Source organism: Mustelus asterias, chromosome 24, assembly GCF_964213995.1.
Source record: "Mustelus asterias chromosome 24, sMusAst1.hap1.1, whole genome shotgun sequence".
Taxonomy (NCBI): domain Eukaryota; kingdom Metazoa; phylum Chordata; class Chondrichthyes; order Carcharhiniformes; family Triakidae; genus Mustelus; species Mustelus asterias.
The window spans coordinates 41,151,153-41,173,798 of record NC_135824.1 but is presented as its reverse complement, the minus strand read 5'-3'; the positions used below and the strand labels follow the sequence as shown (position 1 = coordinate 41,173,798).

Genomic DNA, 22,646 nt, shown 5'->3' with positions numbered 1-22,646 from the left:
TCTTTGCCCACATCTCCAACCGATCTAAGTTTTAAGAAAAACTTGGACGGGTTCATGGATGAGAGGGGTGTGGAGGGATATGGTCCAAGTGCAGGTCAGTGGGACTCGGCAAAAAATGGTTCGGCACAGACAAGAAGGGCCAAAAGGCCTGTTTCTGAGCTGTAATTTTCTATGGTTCTATATCCTGCAGTATCCTCTGACAGTCCTCATCGCTATCCACAATTCCACCAACCTTTGGGTCATCCTCAAACTTACTAATCAAACTAGTTGCATTTTCCTCCAAATCATTTATATATATTACAAACAGTAAAGGTCCCAGCACTGATCCCTGAGGAACGCCACTAGTCACAGCCCTCCATTCAGAAACGCACCCTTCCACTGCTACCTCTTTCTTCTACGACTGAGCCGGTTCTTGCCAGCTCACCTCTGATCCCATGCGACTTCACCTTTTGTACCAGTCTGCGGAGAGGCAACATGGTAAATATGTAGTGATATGGGGGTAGGGCCTTGCCAAATGCCTTACTGAAGTCCATGTAGACAACATCCACTGCTCTACCTTCATCAATCACCTTCGTCATCCCTCAAAATACTCGATCAAGTTACTGAGACATGACCTCCCCTTCACAAAACCATGTTGCCTCTCCGCTTATTTCCAAAGTGGGCAGCACTTTTCTATGATAAATCCTGTCTCCATAGAACCGTAGAAACCCTACAGTGCAGAAAGTGGCCATTTGGCCCATCGGGTCTGCACCGACCACAATCCCACCCAGGCCCTACCCCCATATCACTACATATTTACCCACGCATCTCAGGACACTAAGGGGCAATTTTAGCATGGCCAATCAACCTAACCTGCACATCTTTGCTCTGTGGGAGGAAACCAGAGCACCCGGAGAAAACCTACGCAGACATGAGGAGAATGTGCAAACTCCACACAGACAGTGACCCAAGCCGGGAATCGAACCCAGGTCCCTGGAGCTGTGAAGCAGCAGTGCTAAGCGCTGTGAAGCAGCAGTGCTAAGCACTGTGCTACCGTGCCGCCTGTCTCGATGAATCCTCTCCAATAATTTCCTTACTACTGATGTCAGGCTCACCAGCCTGTAATTACCTGGATTATCCTCGCTACCCTTCTTAAACAAAGGAACAAACAACATTGGCTATTCTCCAATCTTCTGGGGCCTCCTCTGTAACCAGTGATGATACAAAGATTTCTCTCAAGGCCCAGCAATTTCTTCCCTTGCCTCTCTCAGTATTCTGGGGTATATCCCATCAGGCCCTGGGGACTTGTCTACCATAATGTTTTTCAAGACTCCCAATATCTCCTCCTTTTTGATCTCAACATGACCCAAACTATCCACACACCCTTCCCCAGACTCATAATCCATCAAGTCCTTCTTTTTAGTGAATACTGACACAAAGTATTCATTTAATACCTCACCCATTTCCTCCGGCTGCACTATTGATTGCCTCCCCTGTTCCTGAATGGGTCATCCCTCTCCATGGCTACCCTCTTGCTCTTTATAGACGTATAAAAAGCTTTGGGATTTTCCTTAATCCTGTTGACCAATTACTTTTTGTGACCCTTTTAGCCCTCCAGACTCCTTAATAGAACATAACAGCGCAGTACAGGCCCTTCGGCCCTCAATGTTGCACCGACCTGTGAAACCAATCTAAGGCCCATCTAACCTACACTATTCCAATATCATCCATATGTTTATCCAATGACCCTTTAAATGCCCTTAATGTTGACGAGTTCACTACTGTTGCAGGCAGGGCATTCCACGCCCGTACTATTCTCTGAGTAAAGAACCTACCTCTGACAGCTGTCCTATATTTATCACCCCTCAATTTAAAGCTATGTCCCCTCGTGCGAGCCATCACCATCCGAGGAAAAAGGCTCTCACTGTCCACCTTATCTAATCCTCTGATCATCTTGTATGCCTCTATTAAGTCATCTCTTAACCTTCTTCTCTCTAACGAAAACAGCCTCAAGTCCCTCAGCCTTTCCTCATAAGACCTTCCCACCATACCAGACAACACCCTGGTAAATCTCCTCTGCACCCTTTCCAATGCTTCCACATCCTCCCTATAATGCAGCGACCAGAACTGTACGCAATACTCCAAGTGCGGCCGCACCAGAGTTTTGTACAGCTGCAACATGACATCATGGCTCCGAAACTCAATCCCTCTACCAATAAAAGCTAACACACTGTACGCCTTCTTAACAACCCTATCAAACTGGGTGCCAACTTTCAGGGATCTATGCACATGGACACCGAGATCTCTCTGCTCATCCACACTACCAAGTATCTTACCATTAGCCCAGTACTCTCTATTCTTGTTACTCTTTCCAAAGTTTTTTTTTTTTTAACTGGTCGGTGCAACATCGTGGGCCGAAGGGCCTGTTCTGCGCTGTAATGTTCTATGTTCTATGTTCTATGTTCTAAAGTGAATCACCTCACACTTTTCCGCATTAAACTCCATTTGCCACCTCTCAGCCCAGCACTGCAGCTTATCTATGTCCCTCTGTAACCTGCAACATCCTTCTGCACTGTCTACAACTCCATCGACTTTAGTGTCATCCGCAAATTTACTAACCCAGCCTTCTACGCCCTCATCCAGGTCATTTATAAAAATGACAAACAGCAGTGGCCCCAAAACAGATCCTTGCGGTACACCACTAGTAACTGAACTCCAGGATGAATATTTCCCATCAACCACCACCCTCTGTCTTCTTACAGCTAGCCAATTTCTGATCCAAACCGCAAAATCACCCTCAATCCCATCCGTCCGTATTTTCTGCAATAGCCTACCGTGGGGAACCTTATCAAATGCTTTACTGAAATCCATATACATATGGATAAGTTTGTAATTGGTTAAGTTTCTTTCTACTTTCTTTGTATTCCACACTTGCTTCATATGTTCCCAGCCTCCTGTCCTTGACAAATGCTTCTGTTTTCTTTTTGACTCGGCTCACAATATCTCTCATTATCCAAGTTTCCCGAAACTTGCCATATTTATCCTTCATCCTTACAGGAATGTGCCGGTCCTGAATTCCTATCAATTTACACTTTGAATGGCGGTAGCACAGTGGTTAGCACTGCTGCTTCACAGCTCCAGGGACCTGGGTTCGATTCCCGGCTTGGGTCACTGTCTGTGTGGAGTTTGCACATTCTCCTCGTGTCTGCGTGGGTTTCCTCCGGGTGCTCCGGTTTCCTCCCACAGTCCAAAGATGTGCAGGTTAGGTTGATTGGCATGATAAAATTGCCCTTAGTGTCCTGAGATGCGTAGGTTAGAGGCATTAGTGGGTAAAATATGTAGGGGTATGGGGGTAGGGCCTGGGTGGGATTGTGGTCGGTGCAGACTCGATGGGCCGAATGGCTTCTTTCTGTGCTGTAGGGTTTCTATGATTCTATGATATGCCAGATGTTGATTTGCCCTCAAACATCTGCCTCCAATCTACATTCTTCAGTTCCTGCCTAATATTGGTGTAATTAACCTTCCTCCAATTTAGCATCTTCACTTGAGGACTACACTTATCTTTATCCATCAGTACCTTAAAGCTTACTGAATTGTGGTCACTGTTCCCGAACTGCTCCCTAACTGAAATGTCGACCACCTGGCCAGGCTCATTCCCCAATACCAGGTCCAGTACGGCCCCTTCCCAAGTTGGACAATCTACATACTGTTTCAAGAAGCCCTCCTGGATGCGCCTTACAAATTCTGCCCCATCCATGGCCCTAGCAGTAAATGAATCCCAGTCAATATAGGGGAAGTTAAAATCACCAACAATCACCCTGTTACTTTTACACCTTGTCAAAATCTGCCTACGTATCTGTTCCTCTATCTCCCACTGGCTGTTGGGAGACCTATATAAAGATCGCCAACATTGTGACTACGCCCTTCCTATTCTTGAGCTCTACCCATACTGTCTTGCTGTATGAGCCCTCCGAGGTGCCCTCCTGCAGTACAGCAGTGGTATTCTCCTTAACCAGTAGTGCAACTTCCCCGCTCCTTTTACAACCCTCTCTATTCCGCATGAAACATCTATATCCTGGAACGTTAAGCTGCCAATAGAGTCACAGAGGTTTACAGCATGGAAACAGGCCCTTCGGCCCAACTTGTCCATGCTGCCTTTTTTTAAAAAAACCCTTAAGCTAATCCCAATTGCCCGCATCCCTCTATACCCATCTTACCCATGTAACTATCTGAATGCTTTTAAAAGTCAAAATTGTACCTGCCTCTACTACTACCTCTGGCAGCTTGTTCCAGACACTCACCACCCTCTGCATGAAAAATTGACCCTCTGGACACTTTTGTATCTCTCCTCTCTCACCTTAAACCTATGCCCTCTAGTTTTAGACTTCCCTACCTTTGGGAAAAGATATTGACTATCTAGCTGATCTGTGCCCCTCATTATTTTATAGACCTCTATAAGATCACCCCTCAGCCTTCTACGAGAAAAAAGTCCCAGTCTATCCAGGACAATCCTGTCCTTCCCTTAACCAAGTCTCTGTTATGGCAACAACATCATAGTTCCAAGTACTAATCCAAGCTCTAAGTTCATCTGCCTTACCTATTATACTTCTCGCATTGAAACAAACGTGTTTCAATCCACCAAACCCTCTTTAATCAGCAACCACACCCTCCGAGTCTTATTGGCCCGATTCTAGTTCCCCTTCAGTTAATTCACCTCTGCTTTGGGTCCCACCCCTCTATGGATAAAGAGTAGTCGTTCTCTTTAGTTGAAGGGTCAGTCATGGGGGTGGTACATAGGTTCAAGGTGAGGTGCAGGAAGGTTAGGGGGCATGAGGAAAAGCTTTTTAGCCAGAGGGTGGTGACAGTTGAAAGACAGGGTGTGGTTGGTAATCAAAGGTCTGGTGGATTGAAGTGCATTTGTTTCAGGGAGCAGGAGTAAATCCCACTAGAGGGAACCACTGAGGGGGGTTGGGGGGGCGGCATAATGAAATGCATATGGGGATTTCCATATTCTAACCTGCCCAGAAATCGGCACAAAGCTGATTAGGTTGGAAATCTTAATTACAGAGACTCGTAGAGTCCAGCGAGAAGCCCACGGAACAGCCTCTCTGCTGATGTCTCCCGGCCTGCAGCATACTGGGAGAATTGCTGCCATGGTGTTCCGTAGGGATCTGTACTGGGACCTCTGCTGTTTGTGATATATATAAATGACTTGGATGAACACATAGATAGATGGGTTAGTAAGTCTGCAAAGATAGATGGAATTGTGGATGGCGGAGAAGCTTGTCAAAGGATACAGCAGGATATAGATCAGTTGCACATTTGGGTGGAGAAATGGCAGATGGAGTTTAATCTGGGCAAGTGTGAGGTGCCGCACTCTGGGAGATCAAATGTTAAGGGCAAGTATACAGTTAATGGCAGGACCCTGAACAGCATTGATGTACAGGGAGATCTTGGGGCTCAAGTTCATAGCTCCCTGAAAGTAACCACACAAGTAGACAGGGTGGCAAAAGCAGCATATGGCATGCTTGCCTTTATTGATAAGGGCATTGAGTACAAGAGTCAGGGTGTCATGTGCTTCTTTATAAAACTTTGGTTAGGCTGCATTTAGAGCATTGCATTTAATTCTGGTCGCCACATTACAGGAAGGATGTGGAGGCTTTGGAGAGGGTGCAGAAGAGGTTTACCAGGATGCTGCCTGGATTAAAGAGTATGAGATATGAGGAGAGGCTGGACAAACTAGGGTTGTATTTTCTGCAATGGCTGACCTAACAGAAGTATATAAAATTGTGTCGGGACAGCGGCACAGTGGTTAGCACTGCTGCCTCACAGCACCAGGGACCCGGATTCAATTCCAGCCTCAGGTAAATGTGTGGAGTTTGCACATTCTCCCAGTGTCTGCGTTTCCTCTGGTGCTCTGGTTTCCTCCCACACTTCAAAGATGTGCAGGTTAGGTGGATTGACCATGCTAAATTGCCCCTTTGTGTCCCCAAGGTGTAGGTTAGGGGGATTAGCGGGGTAAATACTTGGGGTTATGGGGAACAGGTCTGGGTGGGAATAGTGTCAGCAGGATTACGTGGGGTTACAAGGATAGGACCTGGGTGGGATTGTTGTCAGTGGGCCAAATAGCCTCCTTCTGCACTGTAGGGATCCTATGATTCTATGATATGAGAGGCATAGATAGAGTTGACAGTCAGAACCTTTTTCCCCCAGAGTTGAAATGTCTAATACTAGGGGACATGTACTTAAGGTGAGAGGAGGAAAATTCAAAGGAAATGTAAGGGGCAGGTTTTACACAGAGTGGTAGGTGTCTGGAACACACTGCCAGGGGTGGCGGAGGAGGCAGATATGATAGGGGCATATAAGGGGCTTTTAGATAAGCCCATGAATATGCAAGGAATAGAGAGATATGGACCAAGGGCGGACAGAAGGGATTAACTTAATTTGGCGTCATGTTCAGCAGAACATTGTGGGCTGAAGGGCCTGTTCCTGTGCTGTACTGTTCTATGTTTTATGGGTAAGGAGGTCATGTTGAACTTGTATATGACACTTGTTAGGTTTCAACTGGAATACTGCATCGAGTTCTGGGTGCACACTTCAGGAAGGATATGAAGGCATTGGAGAGACGAAGGAGCAGCGCTCCGAAAGCTTGTGCTATCAAATAAACCTGTTGGACTTTAACCTGGTGTTGTGAGACTTCTTACTTTACTTCAGCAGAGAGGAAGGGGGTCAGTGACTGTGGGGCATAGATTTAAACTAATTGGTGGGAGGATTAGAGGGGAGATGGGAAAATGTTTTTTCATCCAGAGGACTGTGGGGGTCGGAAACTCATTGCCCGAAAGAGTATAGAGGCAGAAACCTTCAACTCATTTCAAAGGTGTCTGGATATGCACCTGAAATGCCATTACTGGCAGGGCTACAAATCAATTACTGGAAAGCGGGTAAAGGCTGTGTGGTTCGTTTCTCGGAGGCACAGACATGAGGAGCTGAGTGGCCTCTGGGCCATAAACTTTCTGTGATTAACATCACCAAATTTCCCATCAATATCCCACCACTCAGTCTTGAACATAGAGCATTAACTGGACTAGCCACATAAATACTGTCGATAGAGGTCAGAGGCTGGAAATTCCATGCCAATCACCTAGCTCTTCAATGTCTTTCCACGAGCCAGGAATATGATGGAATATTCCCAGACTGCCTGTCTGAACACAGTTCAACAACACCCCAGAAGCTTGACACCATCCAGGACAAAGCAGTCCATTTGACTGGCACCCCATCCACCACCTTTAATATTTGCTATCTCCACCTGCAGTGGTAACCATGTGTACCATCTACTATATGCACTGCAATAACTTGTCAAGTACAGGACAAAAACCAGATTGACGCAGCCAGAGAAAACTTGTCTTCACCTTCTTTACCTCATTCGGCAGCACTTCAAAATCCATAACCTCTAACGCCTAGGACAAGAAAAACTGGCATATGGGAACATTTCCAATCTTTCAGCTCCACAAGAGTCGCACATCATACTGACTTGGAATGATATTGCTGCTACTTTGTTATCGTCAGGTCAAATTCTTGAAACTACTACTGCTGTTCTCCCACAGTGTTCAGGCAACAGCTCACCAACATCTCAAAGGAAATTAAGGTTATGCAATAACTGGCCCTGCCAGTGATGCCCACATACCAAGAAAGAATAATAAAAAGTGCCAGCCCTTGAATCATGTACATGAGAAGAAAATCTCTGGTACTTCACCTGCGCATAAAGGTTAACCTCAGCACTGCGACATAAATAGGGAAAGTTGCCACCAGTTTTAAGATGTGCCCGCCTTGCATTTGGATATAATTTATACATTTCTTCTTTGGCTTCTTGAGAAAGTGCACTGTGGTCAAAGACCTGAAACAGATCACAATAGAACAAGAAATTACAACGCTAAATTATCAAAAAACAAGAAAAACTCGCATGTATCAAGCACCTTTCAGGGTCAAAGGACAACGTGAAAGGTGCTATGCAAATGCAAACGTTTTCTTTCTTAAACAAGGCAATCAATTTGCAGTCACAAAGTTCCAACAAATAGAAATATAATGATTTAAATCATTTGTTTTAGTTATTTTGAAGGAGAAAACAAATCGTCTACTGGCCCATGGCCTTCTTTCCGTTGTGTACTCCACCTGGTCAGGCAGGGTATACGAGTCGGCGACTGTCTTGTTCTTGATGAACGCCAAAGTGCCACTTGTTTTGTCCTTGACAACGACCTCTAGCTAAGGCTCTGCTGTCTCCATTTGCATTTCTGAGGTGGAATCCTCATTGGCTCTTTTTAAGCCTATCGAGGGTAAAGTTCCTCGACTGCCCTTAGGTGTGCACGGTGCCAAAAATGGCATGTTCAATGCAGTCACTGCTTCTGTCAAAAGCTCCCGATGGCAGAGGTGGTCAATATGTTTTCTGACTACCTTGGCTCCAGTTCTTAGTGTAGGACACTGGTTCGGTGCCTGGGGTCCATGGGGTGCTGTCTCCAAAAATTCATATGAATGTACGAGAGCAGTAAGGTTCCCAGAAACGTTCCTTGTACCTCATCACCAGTGTAATAACTCAGGAAGCCAACTGGAAAGGAACAACGTTTATTTATCGAAGCAAAAGTTAAAACACAACCCCGTGGTACATGTATGAGTCCCATCCGGAAAGCTAGAACACTGAACCCTCTCAGGGGTCCGCCTTATCAAGGGCTTGGGATAGGAGTTCAACCTGGTTAGGCAATTGCCCATTACCACAGGAACCTATATTCTGTGAGTCCCACAGGGCTCAATAGCGAATCCTCATCTAAGTCCAGGGGGTTATCACAGGGATAAATCCAGAAACTGCATGTCACTGAATGTAATGTCAGTAGTGGAGAAAGTTCTAGAAAGCATTGGAAAAGTTTGTTACATGCAAGAACATTTAAGAGGCATTTAAATGAGCATATGAAACACCATAGCATCCAAGTCTACAGACCTGTGCTGGAGAATGGGATCAGAAGAGACAGTTGCCACCATGGGACTCTCTGCACTGTAAAACTGTGGACTTGGCGAGTTCAAGGTGTTAGTCAATGGAATTGGAAGATACATGTTCATTCCTCTCCATTGGGTCCAACAGTGACCGAGTTCGGATTCAGTTACTGTAGAGATTGTCATTAGTAGCTGGTGGCAGAGATTTATTTCTTGCTTGGGAATGACTCAGCTGGACTAGGAGAGGCGGGGGAGTAGCAATGCTGGTTAGGGAACATATTACAGCTGTACAGAGGGTGGACAATTTGGAAGGGTCAGGTAACGAGTCACTGTGGGGGAGCTCAGAAACAGGAGGGGCGCAGTCACTATGCTGTGGGTATACGACAGGCCTCCCAACAGCCCACAGGAAGTTGAGGAACGGATATGCAAGGAGATTCTGGACAGGTGCAGAAAAAATAGGGTTGTTGTAGTGGGAGACTTTAATTTCCTTCACAGACTGGAAATCGCTTAGGACTGGGGGCCTGGACGGGGAAGAATTTATAAAATGTGTACAGGAAGGTTCTTTGGAACAATATGTTGACAGTCCAACTAGAGAGGGGACTATAGTGGACCTAGTACTGGGGAATGAGCCCGGTCAGGTCATCAAAGTTTCAGTAGGGGAACATGTGGCAAATAGTGACCACAATTCTGTAAATTTTAGGATAGTAATGGGTAAGGTGCTGAATTGGGGGAAGGCTAACTACAGCCAGATTAGGCAGGATTTGGTGGCTGTTCGAGGGTAAATCCACATCTGGTATATGGGAATCTTTTAAGGAGCAGTTGATAGGACTGCAGGTCAGGCATGTGCCTGTAAAGAGGAAGAATAGGAAAGGTAGGATTCGGGAGCCGTGGATAACCAGTGAAATTGTGGGTCTAATCAAAAAGAAAAAAGAGGCATACATGAGGTCCAGGCAGCTAAAAACAGATGGAGCACTGGAGGAATACAGAGAAAGTAGAAAAGAACTCAAACAGGGACTTGGAAGGGCAAAAAGGGGTCACGAAATGTCCTTGGCAGACAGGATTAAGGAGAATCCTAAGGCATCTTATACATACGTTAGGAACAAGAGGGTTGTTAGGGAAAGAATCGGATCTCTTGGGGACAAAGGAGGGGAATTATGCTTAGAACCAAAGCAAGTAGATGAGATCCGAAACGAATACTTTGCATCAGTATTCACAAAGGAGAGGGACATGTTGACTGGTATTGTCTCAGGGAGATGTGTTGACCCGTTAGAAAAAATCTCAATTACAAGGAAGTACAAACAAAGAACAGTATAGCACAGGCAACAGGCCCTTCGGCCCTCCAAGCCTGTGCCGCTCCTTGGTCCAACTAGACCATTCATTTGTATCTGTCCATTCCCAGACTGCTCATGTGACTATCCAGGTAAGTCTTAAACGATGCCAACGTGTCTGCCTCCACCACCCTACTTGGCAGCGCATTCCAGGACCCCACCACCCTCTGTGTAAAAAACGCCCCTCTGATATCTGAGTTATACCTCGCCCCTCTCACCTTGAGCCCGTGACCCCTCGTGATCGTCACCTCCGACCTTCGTAATTTTGTACACCTCGATTTGGTCTCCCCTCATCCTCCGTCTTTCCAGGGAGAACAAGCCCAGTTTACCCAATCGCTCCTCATAGCTAAGACCCTCCATACCAGGCAACATCCTGGTAAACCTTCTCTGCACTCTCTCTAAAGCCTCCACGTCCTTCTGGTAGTGTGGCGACCAGAACTGGATGCAGTACTCCAAATGTGGCCTAACCAGCGTTCTATACAGCTGCAACATCAGACTCCAGCTTTTATACTCTATACCCCGTCCTATAAAGGTAAGCATACCATATGCCTTCTTCACCACCTTCTCCACCTGTGCTGCCACCTTCAAGGATTTGTGAACTTGTACACCTAGGTCCCTCTGTGTTTATATAGTCTTGATGGCTGTGCCATTTATTGTATAACTCCCCCCTACATTAGTTCTTCCAAAATGCATCACTTCGCATTTATCTGGATTAAATTCCATCTGCCACCTCTCCGCCCAATTTTCCAGCCTATCTATATCCTGCTGTATTGTCCGACAATGTTCATCGCTATCCGCAAGTCCAGCCATCTTCGTGTCATGTTAGGAACAAAAACTTGCTGATAACACCAGTTACATCTTCTTCCAAATCATTTATATATATCACAAATAGCAGAGGTCCCAGTACAGAGCCCTGCGGAACACCACTGGTCACAGACCTCCAGCCGGAAAAAGACCCTTCGACTGCTACCCTCTGTCTCCTGTGGCCAAGCCAGTTTTCTACCCATGTAGCCACCTCTCCTTGTATCCCATGAGCCTTAACCTTCTTACCCAACCTGCCATGAGGGACTTTGTCAAATGCCTTACTGAAATCCATATAGACGACATCCACGGCCCTTCCTTCGTCAACCGTTTTTGTCACTTCCTCAAAAAACTTCACCAAATTTGTACGGCACGACCTACCTCTTACAAAACCATGCTGTCTGTCACTAATGAGATTGTTCCGTTCTAAATGCGCATACATCCTGTCTGTAAGAATCCTCTCCAACAACTTCCCTACCATGGATGTCAAGCTCACTGGCCTATAATTACCCGGGTTATCCCTGCTACCCTTCTTAAATAACGGTACCACATTCGCTATCCTCCAATCCTCAGGGACCTCACCTGTGTCCAATGAAGAGACAAAGATTTCCGTCAGAGGCCCAGCAATTACATCTCTTGTCTCCCTGAGCAGTCTAGGATAGATGCCATCAGGCCCTGGAGATTTGTCAGTTTTAATGTTACCTAAAAAACCTAACACTTCCTCCCTTGTAATGGAGATTCTCTCTAATGGGTCAACACCTCCCTCTGAGACACTCCCAGTCAACAAGTCCCTCTCCTTTGTGAATACCGATGCAAAGTATTCATTTAGGATTTCCCCTATTACCTTGGGTTCGAAGCATAATTCCCCTCCTTTGTCCCTGAGAGGTCCGACTTTTTCCCTGACAACTCTTTTGTTCCTAACATATGAATAAAATGCCTTAGGATTCTCCTTAATCCTGTCTGCCAAGAACATTTCGTGACCTCTTTTTGCCCTTCTAACTCCCCATTTGAGTTCTTTCCTACTCTGTATTCCTCCAGAGCTCCAACTGTTTTCAGTTGCCTGGACCTAACGTACGCCTCTCTTTTCTTTTTGATCAGATCCTCAATTTCTCTGGTTATCCACGGCTCTCGAATCCTACCTTTCGTATCTTTCCTTTTTACAAGCACATGCTTGTCCTGCAGCCTTATCAACTGTTCCTTAAAAGACTCCCACATGCCAGACGTGGACTTACCCCCAAACAGCCTCTCCCAATCAACGGCCACCAATTCCTGCCTAATCCGGCTATAGTTAGCCTTCCCCCAATTTAGCACCCTACCCTTAGGACAACACTCGTCCTTGTCCATTACTATTGTAAAGTTAACAGAGTTGTGGTCACTATTTGCCATATGTTCCCCTACCGAAACTTTGACGACCTGACCAGGCTCATTTCCCAGAACTAGGTCCAGTATAGCCCCCTCTCTAGTTGGGCTATCAACATACTGTTCCAATGTTAGGTTTTTTAGGAAACATTAAGACAGACAGATCCCCAGGGCCAGATGGCATCTATCCTAGACTCCTCAGGGAGGCAAGAGCTGAAATTGCTGGGCCTCTAACAGGAATCTTTGTCTCTTCACTGGACACAGGTGAGGTCATGATGTGGAGATGCCGGCTTTGGACTGGGGTAAACACAGTAAGAAGTTTAACAACACCAGGTTAAAGTCCAACAGGCTGCAGGACAAGTCCACATGGTGGCTTTTGCTACCAAATAAACCTGTTGGACTTTAACCTGGTGTTGTTAAACTTCTTACACAGGTGAGGTCCCAGAGGATTGGAGGATAGCAAATGTGGTCCCGTTATTTAAGAAGGGTAGCAAGGATAACCCGGGTAATTATAGGCCGGTGAGCTTGACGTCCATGGTAGGGAAATTGTTGGAGAAGATTCTTAGAGATAGGATATATGCGCATTTAGAACTGAATAATCTCATTAGCGATAGACAGCATGGTTTTGTACGAGGGAGGTCATGCCTCACAAATTTGGTTGAGTTTTTTGAGGAGGTGACAAAAACGACTGACGAGGGAAGGGCCGTGGATGTCGTCTATATGGATTTTAGTAAAGCGTTTGACAAGGTCCCTCATGGCAGGTTGGTGCAAAAGGTTAAATCTCATGGGATAAAAGGTGAGCTAGCTAGATGGGTGGAGAACTGGCTTAGCCATAGAAGACAGGGTAACAGTGGAGGGGTCTTTTTCCGGTTGGTGTTCCGCAGGGCTCTGTACTGGGACCTCTGCTGTTTGTGATATATATATATAAATGATTTGGAGGAAGATGTAGCTGGTGTGATCAGTAAGTTTGTGGACGACAAAGATTGCTGGAGTTGCGGATAGTGATGAAAATTGTCAGAGAATACAGCAGGATATAGATAGGCTGGAACATTGGGCGGAGAAATGGCAGATGGAATTTAATCCAGATAAATGCGAAGTGATGCATTTCGGTAGATCTAATGTAAGGGGGAGCTATACAATAAATGGCAGAACCATCAGGAGTATAGACACACAGAGAGACCTGGGTGTACAAGTCCACAGATCCTTAAAGGTGACAGCACAGGTGGAGAGGGTGGTCAAGAAGGCATATGGCATTCTTGCCTTTATTGGAAGGGGCATAGAATATAAAAGTTGGCATATGATGTTGCAGCTGTATAGAACGTTGGTTAGGCCACATTTGGAATACTGCGTCCAGTTCTGGTCACCACACCACCAGAAGGATGTGGAGGCTTTGGAGAGAGTACAGAAAAGGTTTACCAGGATGTTGCCTGGTATGGAGGGTATTAGCTATGAGGGGAGATTGGGTAAACTGGGGTTTGTTCTCTCTGGAAAGACGGAGGATGAGGGGCGACCTAATAGAGGTGTATAAAATTATGAAGGGCATAGATAGGGTGAACAGTGGGAAGCTTTTTCCCAGGTCGGAGGTGACGAACACAAGGGGTCACGGGTTCAAGGTGAGGGGTGCAAGGTTCAACACAGATGTCAGGGGGACGTATTTTACACAGAGGGCGGTGGGGGCCTGGAATGCACTGCCAAGCAAGGTGATTGAGGCGGACACGCTGGGATCGTTTAAGACTTATCTAGATAGCCACATGAACAGACTGGGAATAGAGGGATACAAACGAATGGTCTAGTTGGGCACATGAGCGGCGCAGGTTTGGAGGGCCGAAGGTCCTGTTCCTGTGCTGTATTGTTCTTTGTTCTGGTAGTAAGGTAGCAGCATCTTCCATAATCCTAGACCAGCCAAGTGAGAAAAGGGAACCTCAGCAGTTACGGAAGTTCCTCGATCACATTGTGACCCAACCCCAAGTTACAATAACAAATCTAAATGAGAGGGAACCAGCATCTCAACTGGATGAGCCGGAGATCTGGGTAACTGAAACCTTGTTTGGAAACCAGACTAAAGAAGAGGGGTCACTCAGCCAGGCCTCCATAATTAAGGCCTGGCAGGCAGATTCCAAATAAAAGCACATAGCACAGACTGCCTGCTCTGAGGCAGGACCCTGCGTACTATTACTTAAGAGATGAAGTAACAAAGCTGAAGTAGAGACCTCAACGAAGACCTGCAGACAAGGACTGGACAGTACTCGACCTGACAGTGTCTCCTCAGAATATTTAAGAAAGTGTTATGAATTGCCCATATTATACAATGGCTGAATACGTGGGTTCCTACAAAACTCAGCCCGCATAAACAGACACTTCTTGTAGCCTCAGCTATAGTTCGATGTGGCCACAGACTGCAAAACCTGCCAAACTTTTCAAGTTTCAGGCAAACATTGGGCTACAATTACACCTGTCCCCCAAACCCATACTAGTATTTGGTAAACCCTTCAACCTAACCCTGATAAACTGTGTAGGGCCACTACCTAAAACCAGGAGAGGTTATCAGTATCTCTTTAAAATAATAGATATGACCATCCAAATCCCCAAGGTCATTCCCTTCAAGAATGTCACAGCCAAAGTGGTGATCGAGAGATTGGCCAGTTCTGCCAAAAGAGGTGTTGGTTATGCCAGCTTAATATGTTAAAAAATATCACAGCCAAGAATCGAGGCAGTCAGTAAGCATTTGACAGAGGTTAAATATAGCAGAAGACAGCTGGGGAGAATTAGGTGACAATGGGTGGCCCAGAGCTTAAGTTTATATATCATCACAAGTAGACTTACATTAACACTGCAATGAAATTACTGTGAAAATCCCCTAGTCACCACACTCCGGTGCCTGTTCTGGTACACTGAGGGAGAATGTAGCATGGCCAATGCACCTAACCGGCATGTCTTTCAGACTGTGGGTGGAAACCGGAGCACCGGAGAGCGTGCAGACTCCGCACAGACAGTGGCCCAAGCCGGGAATCGAACGCGGGTCCCTGGCGCTATGAGGGAGCAACGCTAACCACTGTGTCACCGTGCCACCTGCTTCCAGGTTGAACTGGCAAACACAGGAATTCTAAAAAAAATCTAAATACCCTATTAAGTGAACTACCAGAAGAGCAGCAGAAGGATATAGCAAGTCCCCATGACCCCCAGAGCAAGAGAAATCATAAGTTCATAAGAAATAGGAGCAGAATTAGGCCATTCAGCCCACTGAGTCTGCTGCGACATTCGATCATGGCTGAAGAAGGCCAATAGTGTGTTAGCGTTTATGAAGAAGGCCTATAGTGTGTTAGCGTTTATTAACGGGGGGTTGAGTTTAAGAGCCGTGGGGTTATGCTGCAACTGTACAGGACCTTGGTGAGACCACACTTGGAATATTGTGTACAGTTCTGGTCACCTCACTATAAGAAGGATGTGGAAGCACTGGAGAGAATGCAGAGGAGATATACGAGGATGCTGCCTGGTTTGGAGGGTAGGTCTTATGAGGAAAGGTTGAGGGAGCTAGGGCTTTTCTCTTTAGAGCGGAGGAGGATGAGAGGCGACTTAATAGAGGTTTATAAGATGATGAGGGGGTTAGATAGAGTGGATGTTCAGAGACTATTTTCTCGGGTGGATGTAGCTGTTACTAGGGGGCATAACTATAAGGTTCATGGAGGGAGATACAAGAGGGATGACCGAGGTAGGTTCTTTACTCAGAGAGTGGTTGGGGTGTGGAATGGACTGCTTGGTGTGATAGTGGAGTCGGACACTTTAGGAACTTTCAAGCGGTTATTGGATAGGCACATGGAGCACACCAGAATGATACGGAGTGGGATAGCTTGATCTTGGTTTCGGACAAAGCTCGGCACAACATCGAGGGCTGAAGGGCCTGTACTGTGCTGTACTGTTCTATGTATATGCTCCTTGTCTCCATCTTCCTGCCTTCTCCCCATAACCCTTCAACCCATTACCAATTAAAACTCTGTCCAACTTCTTCTTAAATTTACTCACTGTCCCAGCATCAACCGCACTTTGGGGTAGCGAATTCCACAGATTCACAACCCTTTGGGAGAAGTCGTTTCCCCGCAAATCTGTTTTAAATTTGCTATCCCTTATCCTAAGACGATGACCTCTTGTCCTAGAATGCCCCATAAGAGGAAGCATCCGCTCCACGTCTACTTTATCCATACCTTTTATCATCTTATAAACTCAATTTGACCTCCCCTCATTCTTCTAAATTCCAGAGACTATGGACCTATCTCTCTTTCAATCTCTCTTCATACAACAAACCCTTCATCTCTGGAATCAATCTAGTGAATTCCTCTGAACTGCCTCCAATGCCACTACATCTTTTACATAGAAACATAGAAGATAGGAGCAGGAGGAGGCCATTTGGCCCTTCACGCCTGGTCCGCCATTCATTCAGATCATGGCTGATCATCCAACTCAATAGTCTAATCCTGCTTTTCCCCATAACCTTTGATCCTACTTGCCCCAAGTGCTATATCCAGCCACTTCTTGAATGCAATAGAATAAGGGGACCTCAAATAAGGGGACCAAAGCTGTGCATAATACTCCAGGTGCGGTCTCACCAATACCTTGTGTAGTTGCAACAATACTTACCTTTATATTCTATTCCTTTAGCTATAAATGCCAACATTCCATTCGCTTTCTTTCCTGAACCTGCATGCTAGTTTTCCGTGACTCCTGAATGAGGACACCCAGATCCCTCTGTACCGGAGTACCCCGAAGTCTCTCCCCATTTCGATAATAAGTCCCCTTCCCATTTTTCTGACAAAAATGCATGACCTCACATTTATCCATGTTAAACTCCATCTGCCACATTTTGTCCCTCTCTTAACCTATCTCTATCCATTTGTAAGGTTCTTATTTCCTCATTGCAACTTACTGTCCTGCCGAGTTTTGTGTCATCTGCAAATTTGGCTATAGAGGCTTCTGTTCCTGTATTCAAGTTGTTAATATAGATACCGTACCGGGTGCTCCGGTTTCCTCCCACAGTCCAAAGATGTGCGGGTTAGGTTAATTGGCCATGCTAAATTGCCCCTTAGTGTCCCGGGATGCGTAGGTTAGAGGGATTAGCGGGTAAAATATGTAGGGATATGGGGAAGGGCCTGGGTGGGATTGTGGTCGGTGCAGAGTCGATGGGCTGAATGGCCTCTTTCTGCACTGTAGGATTCTATGATTCTATGATTGCAAATAGCTGGGGCCCAAGGACCGAACCTTGTGACACCCCAATATTTTTGCCATCCAGATAACAACCCATTTAGAGTCATAGAGATTCACAGCATAGAAACAGGCCCTTCGGCCCAACTTGTCCATACCGCCTTTTTTTTTAAACCCCTAAGCAAGTCCCAAATGCCCGCTTTTGGCCCATATCCCTCCATCCATCTTACCCATGTAACTGTCTAAATGCTTTTTAAAGGACAAAATTGTACCCGCCTCTACTACTACCTCTGGCAGCTTGTTCCAGACACTCACCACCCTCTGTGAAAAATTTGCCCCTCTGGACCCTTCCCCTCTCACCTTAAACCTATGCCCTCCAGTTTTAGACTCCCCTACCTTTGGGAAAAGATATTGGCTACCTAGCTGATCTGTGCCTCTCATTATTTTATAGACCTCTGTAAGATCACCCCAAAGCCTCCTACGCTGCAGAGGAAAAAGTCCCAGTCTGTCCAGCCTCTCCTTATAATTCAAACTATCAAATCCCGGTAGCATCCCAGTAAATATTTTCTGTACTCTTTCCACTTCAATAATATCTTTTCTATAATAGGGTGACCAGAACTGTACACAGTGTTCCAAGTGTGGCCTTACTAACGTCTTGTACAACTTCAACAACATGTCCCAACTCCTGTATTTAATGTTCTGACTGATGAAACCAAGCACGCCGAATGCCTTCTTCATCATTCTGTCCACCTCTGACTCCACTTTCAAGGAACTATGACCTGTACCCCGAGATCTCTTTGTTCTGTAACCCTCCCCAACACCCTACCATTAACTGAGTAAGTCCTGCCTGGTTCGATCTATCAAAATGCATCACCTCGCATTTATCTAAATTAAACTCCATCCCCATTCATCAGCCCACTGGACCAATTGATCAAGATCCTGTTGCAATCCAAGATAACCTTCTTCACAGTCCACTATGCCACCAATCTTGGTGTCATCTGCAAACTTACTAACCATGCCTATTAAATTCTCATCCAAATCATTAATATAAATGACAAGTAACAGTGGACCCAGCACCGATCCCTGAGGTACACCACCGGTCACAGGCCTCCAGTTTGAAAGACGACCCTCTACAACCACCCTCTGGCTTCTGTCATCAAGCAAATTTTGTATCCATTTGGTTACCTCACCCTGGGTCCCGTGAGATTTAACCTTATGCAACAACATACCATGTAGCACCTTGTCAAAGGCCTTGCTAATTGCCATGTAGACAACGTCAACTACACTGCCCTCATCTACCTTCTTGGTTACCCCTTCAAATAATAACAAATGGGATTACTATCTCAATGGAAACAAATTAAAACATGCTACCGTGCAAAGGGACCTGGGGGTCCTTGTGCATGAGACGCAAAAGCCCAGTCTGCAGGTACAACAGGTGATCAAGAAGGCAAATGGGATGTTGGCCTATATTGCGAGGGGGATAGAATATAAAAGCAGGGATGTCTTGATGCACCTGTACAGGGCATTGGTGAGGCCGCAGCTGGAATACTGTGTGCAGTATTGGTCCCCTTATATGAGGAAGGATATATTGGCATTGGAGGGAGTGCAGAGAAGGTTCACCAGGTTGATACCGGAGATGAGGGGTTTGGATTATGAGGAGAGGCTGAGGAGATTGGGTTTGTACTCGTTGGAGTTTAGAAGGATGAGGGGGGATCTTATGGAGACTTATAAGATAATGCGGGGGCTGGATAGGGTGGAGGCGGAGAGATTCTTTCCACTTAGTAAGGAAGTTAAAACTAGAGGACACAGCCTCAAAATAAAGGGGGGTCGGTTTAAGACAGAGTTGAGGAGGAACTTCTTCTCCCAGAGGGTGGTGAATCTCTGGAATTCTCTGCCCACTGAGGTGGTGGAGGCTACCTCGCTGAATATGTTTAAAGCGCGGATGGATGGATTCCTGATCGGTAAGGGAATTAAGGGTTATGGGGATCAGGCGGGTGAGTGGTACTGATCCACGTCAGATCAGCCATGATCTTATTGAATGGCGGGGCAGGCTCGAGGGGCTAGATGGCCTACTCCTGCTCCTATTTCTTATGTTCTTATGTTCTTAAAACACTCAATCAAATTTGTGAGACATGATTTTCCACTCATAAAGCCATGCTGACTGTCCCTAATCAGTCCTTGTGTCTCTAAATGCCTGTAGATCCTGTGTCTCAGAATACCTTCTAACAACTTAACCACGACAGATGTGAGACTCACCGGCCTTTAGTTCCCAAGCTTTTCCCTGCAGCCCTCCTTAAAGAAAGGCACAACATTTGCCACCCTCCAATCTTCAGGCACCTCACCTGTGACTATCAGTGATTCAAATATCTCTGCTAGGAGACCCACAATTTCCTCCCTAGCCTCCCACAATGTCCTGGGATATACCTCATCAGGTCCCAGGGATTTATCTACCTTGATGCGCTTTAAAACTTCCAGCATCTCCTTCTCTGTAATATGTACACTCCTCAAGACATCACTCTTTCATTCCCCAAGTTCCCTAACATCCATGCTTTTCTCAACAGTGAATACTGATGAGAAATAACCACTTAGGATCTCATCCATCTCTTGTGGATCCGTACATCGATGACCTTGTTGATCCTTAAGAGGTCGTACTCTCTCCCTAGTTACGCTTTTGCCCTTTATGTATTGTAGAAGCTCTTTGGATTCTCCTTTGCCTTATCTGCCAAAACAATCTCGTGTCCTCTTTTTGCCCTCCTGATTTCTCTCTTAACTCTACTCCTACACCCTCTATACTCCGCAAGGGATCCACTTGATTCCAACCCTTTACCGTCCCTGTACAACAGCTCCTCACAAACCACCTTCTGGTAGCAGTGACTGCACCGATGCAAATCTTGCCTGCAACAGCCAATCAGCATTGCCGCTCTGCTGCCCTCCCCTGGACCCTCACCCATTTATCACGACTCTGTCTTCTGTCCATCAGCCAGTCACCTATCCAAGTTAATAAATTACCCCATATCCCATGTGATCTAACCTTGTGAATTAATCTTTTGTGCGGCACCTTATCAAATGCCTTGCAGAAGTCCAGATGTACAACATCTACAGGATCCCCATTATCTGCTTTGCTTGTTACATCTTCGAAGAACTCTAGCAAATTAGTCAAACATGATTTGCCCTTCATAAAACCATGCTGACTCTGATGGATAGCATTTTAACTTTCCAAATGTCCTGATATTGCTTTCTTGATAATTAATTCTAACACTTTCCCAGTAACAGATGTTAAACTGGTCTGTAATTTCCCACATTTTGCCCCTCTCCGTTTTTGAATAAGGGCGGTACATTAGCATTTTTCCAATCCACTGGAACCTTTCCCGTGTCCAGAGAATTTTGGAATATTATATGGATCCACTATCTCCACCGCCACTTCCTTTAATGGATGTAGGCCATCATCAGGTCCAGGGCATTTGTCTGCCCTTAATCCCAATATTTGCTGAGTACCTTTTCCCGATCGATGTTGAAAGCTCTACGCTTTCTATTACCTCTGACTTGCCTGTTCCTATAAGAATGGTATTAGTGTCCTCCACTGTGAAAACTGAGGCAAAGTATTGGGTTAGAACCTCTGCCATTTCAGTGTTCCCCACTATTAACTCTCCGGTTTCATCTTCCAAGGAGACAACATTCATCTGAGCGACTCTCTTCCCTTTCATATACTTATAGAAGCTTTTGCTATCCCTTTTGTTATTCTGCGCCAGTTTTCTTTCATAATTTACCTTAGCTCTTTTTATTACATTTTTAGTATCCCTTTGTTTATGTTTGAAAGTTTCCCAGTCTTCCAACCTGCCACTGGCCTTTGCAATATGGTACACCTTAGTTTTTGTCTTTATATTGTCATTGACCTCCTTATTTAGCCATGGATGTTTTTTCACCCAGCTTTCATCAATCCAGATGGCCTATAACAGTGTACGGTCATGCCCTTCGACCTTAAAAATGCCCAGCAACCTTTCAGATTCTTATAGACATGGGGGAAGGGGCATTAATTTAAACAGCTCTGATTTACCGGGGAGAGGGCCTGGGTGGGATTGTTGTCGGTGCAGACTTGATGGGCCAAATGGCCTTCTCCTGCACTGTAGGGATTCTATGATCCCCTCACTAACTGTCCATAAACAGAAAAGTATTTTTGATTTCCCCCTTTATAAGTGGTGATGTATTTTACCCAACCCTTCTGTTTCTTTTGTACTCGTACAAGAGGGATAAGGGAAAAAAAGGAATGCAGGGCCAAACCATGATTAAATATGGTTTCCTTGGAATTCAGTATCAAAAGTCCAATGGTGTATTTCTTCAGAGGCTGAATATAAGAATTTGCATGATGGGATAAGACAGGTAGAGTTGAATCAGTCTTCAAGGCACAAATACAGAGGTTCTAATGTTCCCGTAGCTCACAGCAAAGATGAGGGACAGGCAAATGACTCAAATGGAGCCGTTTCTGCTGATACCCACTCAATGGTAAAGTGATAGACAGAGACAGACCGCTTGCCTGGGGTCATCCTTCTCTTCTGAGATCAATCGCTCATGGAAGATAAAATTCAAAAACTGTATCATTAAAGAAATTCAAACATCTCAAGTCTTGGTCATGTGACAGGATGGGTTTCGGTTGAGCTGTTTGGCCAAGCCAAACCTGATATACCTGATGAGGTATATCCCAGGACATTGTTGAAGCCCCTCTTTACTTTGTAGTTTGAAGTAGATAACAGTGGGGCCACTAGCACCACCGTTGGAGGATAGGAATCACAAACAATTGCCTTTGTCTACTGGATAAAAACAAATTACTGCGGATGCTAGAATCTGAAGCCAGAAAAGAAAATGCTGGAAAATTTCAGCAGGTCTGGCAGCATCTGTAAGGAGATCTGCAGCATCTTTGTAATCAGCTTTGACAAAGGATCACCTGGACTCGCAACAACAGCTCTTTTCTCTCCTTACAGATACTGCCAGACCTGCTGAGATTTTCCAGCA

The 22,646-nt window shown here is 45.6% G+C and overlaps 1 protein-coding gene across 3 annotated transcripts in view; it reads right to left on the bottom strand.

The window, feature by feature from the left end:
* The window catches only part of spg21 (SPG21 abhydrolase domain containing, maspardin), a 137,042-nt gene that overhangs the window by 3,676 nt on the left and 110,720 nt on the right, over positions 1–22,646 (bottom strand). For all 3 annotated transcript variants that reach the window (XM_078241603.1, XM_078241605.1, XM_078241606.1), the window contains one exon: positions 7,733–7,873. In XM_078241603.1, coding sequence (XP_078097729.1) covers positions 7,733–7,873 — 141 coding nt within the window. The remainder of the gene's footprint in view (positions 1–7,732; positions 7,874–22,646) is intronic.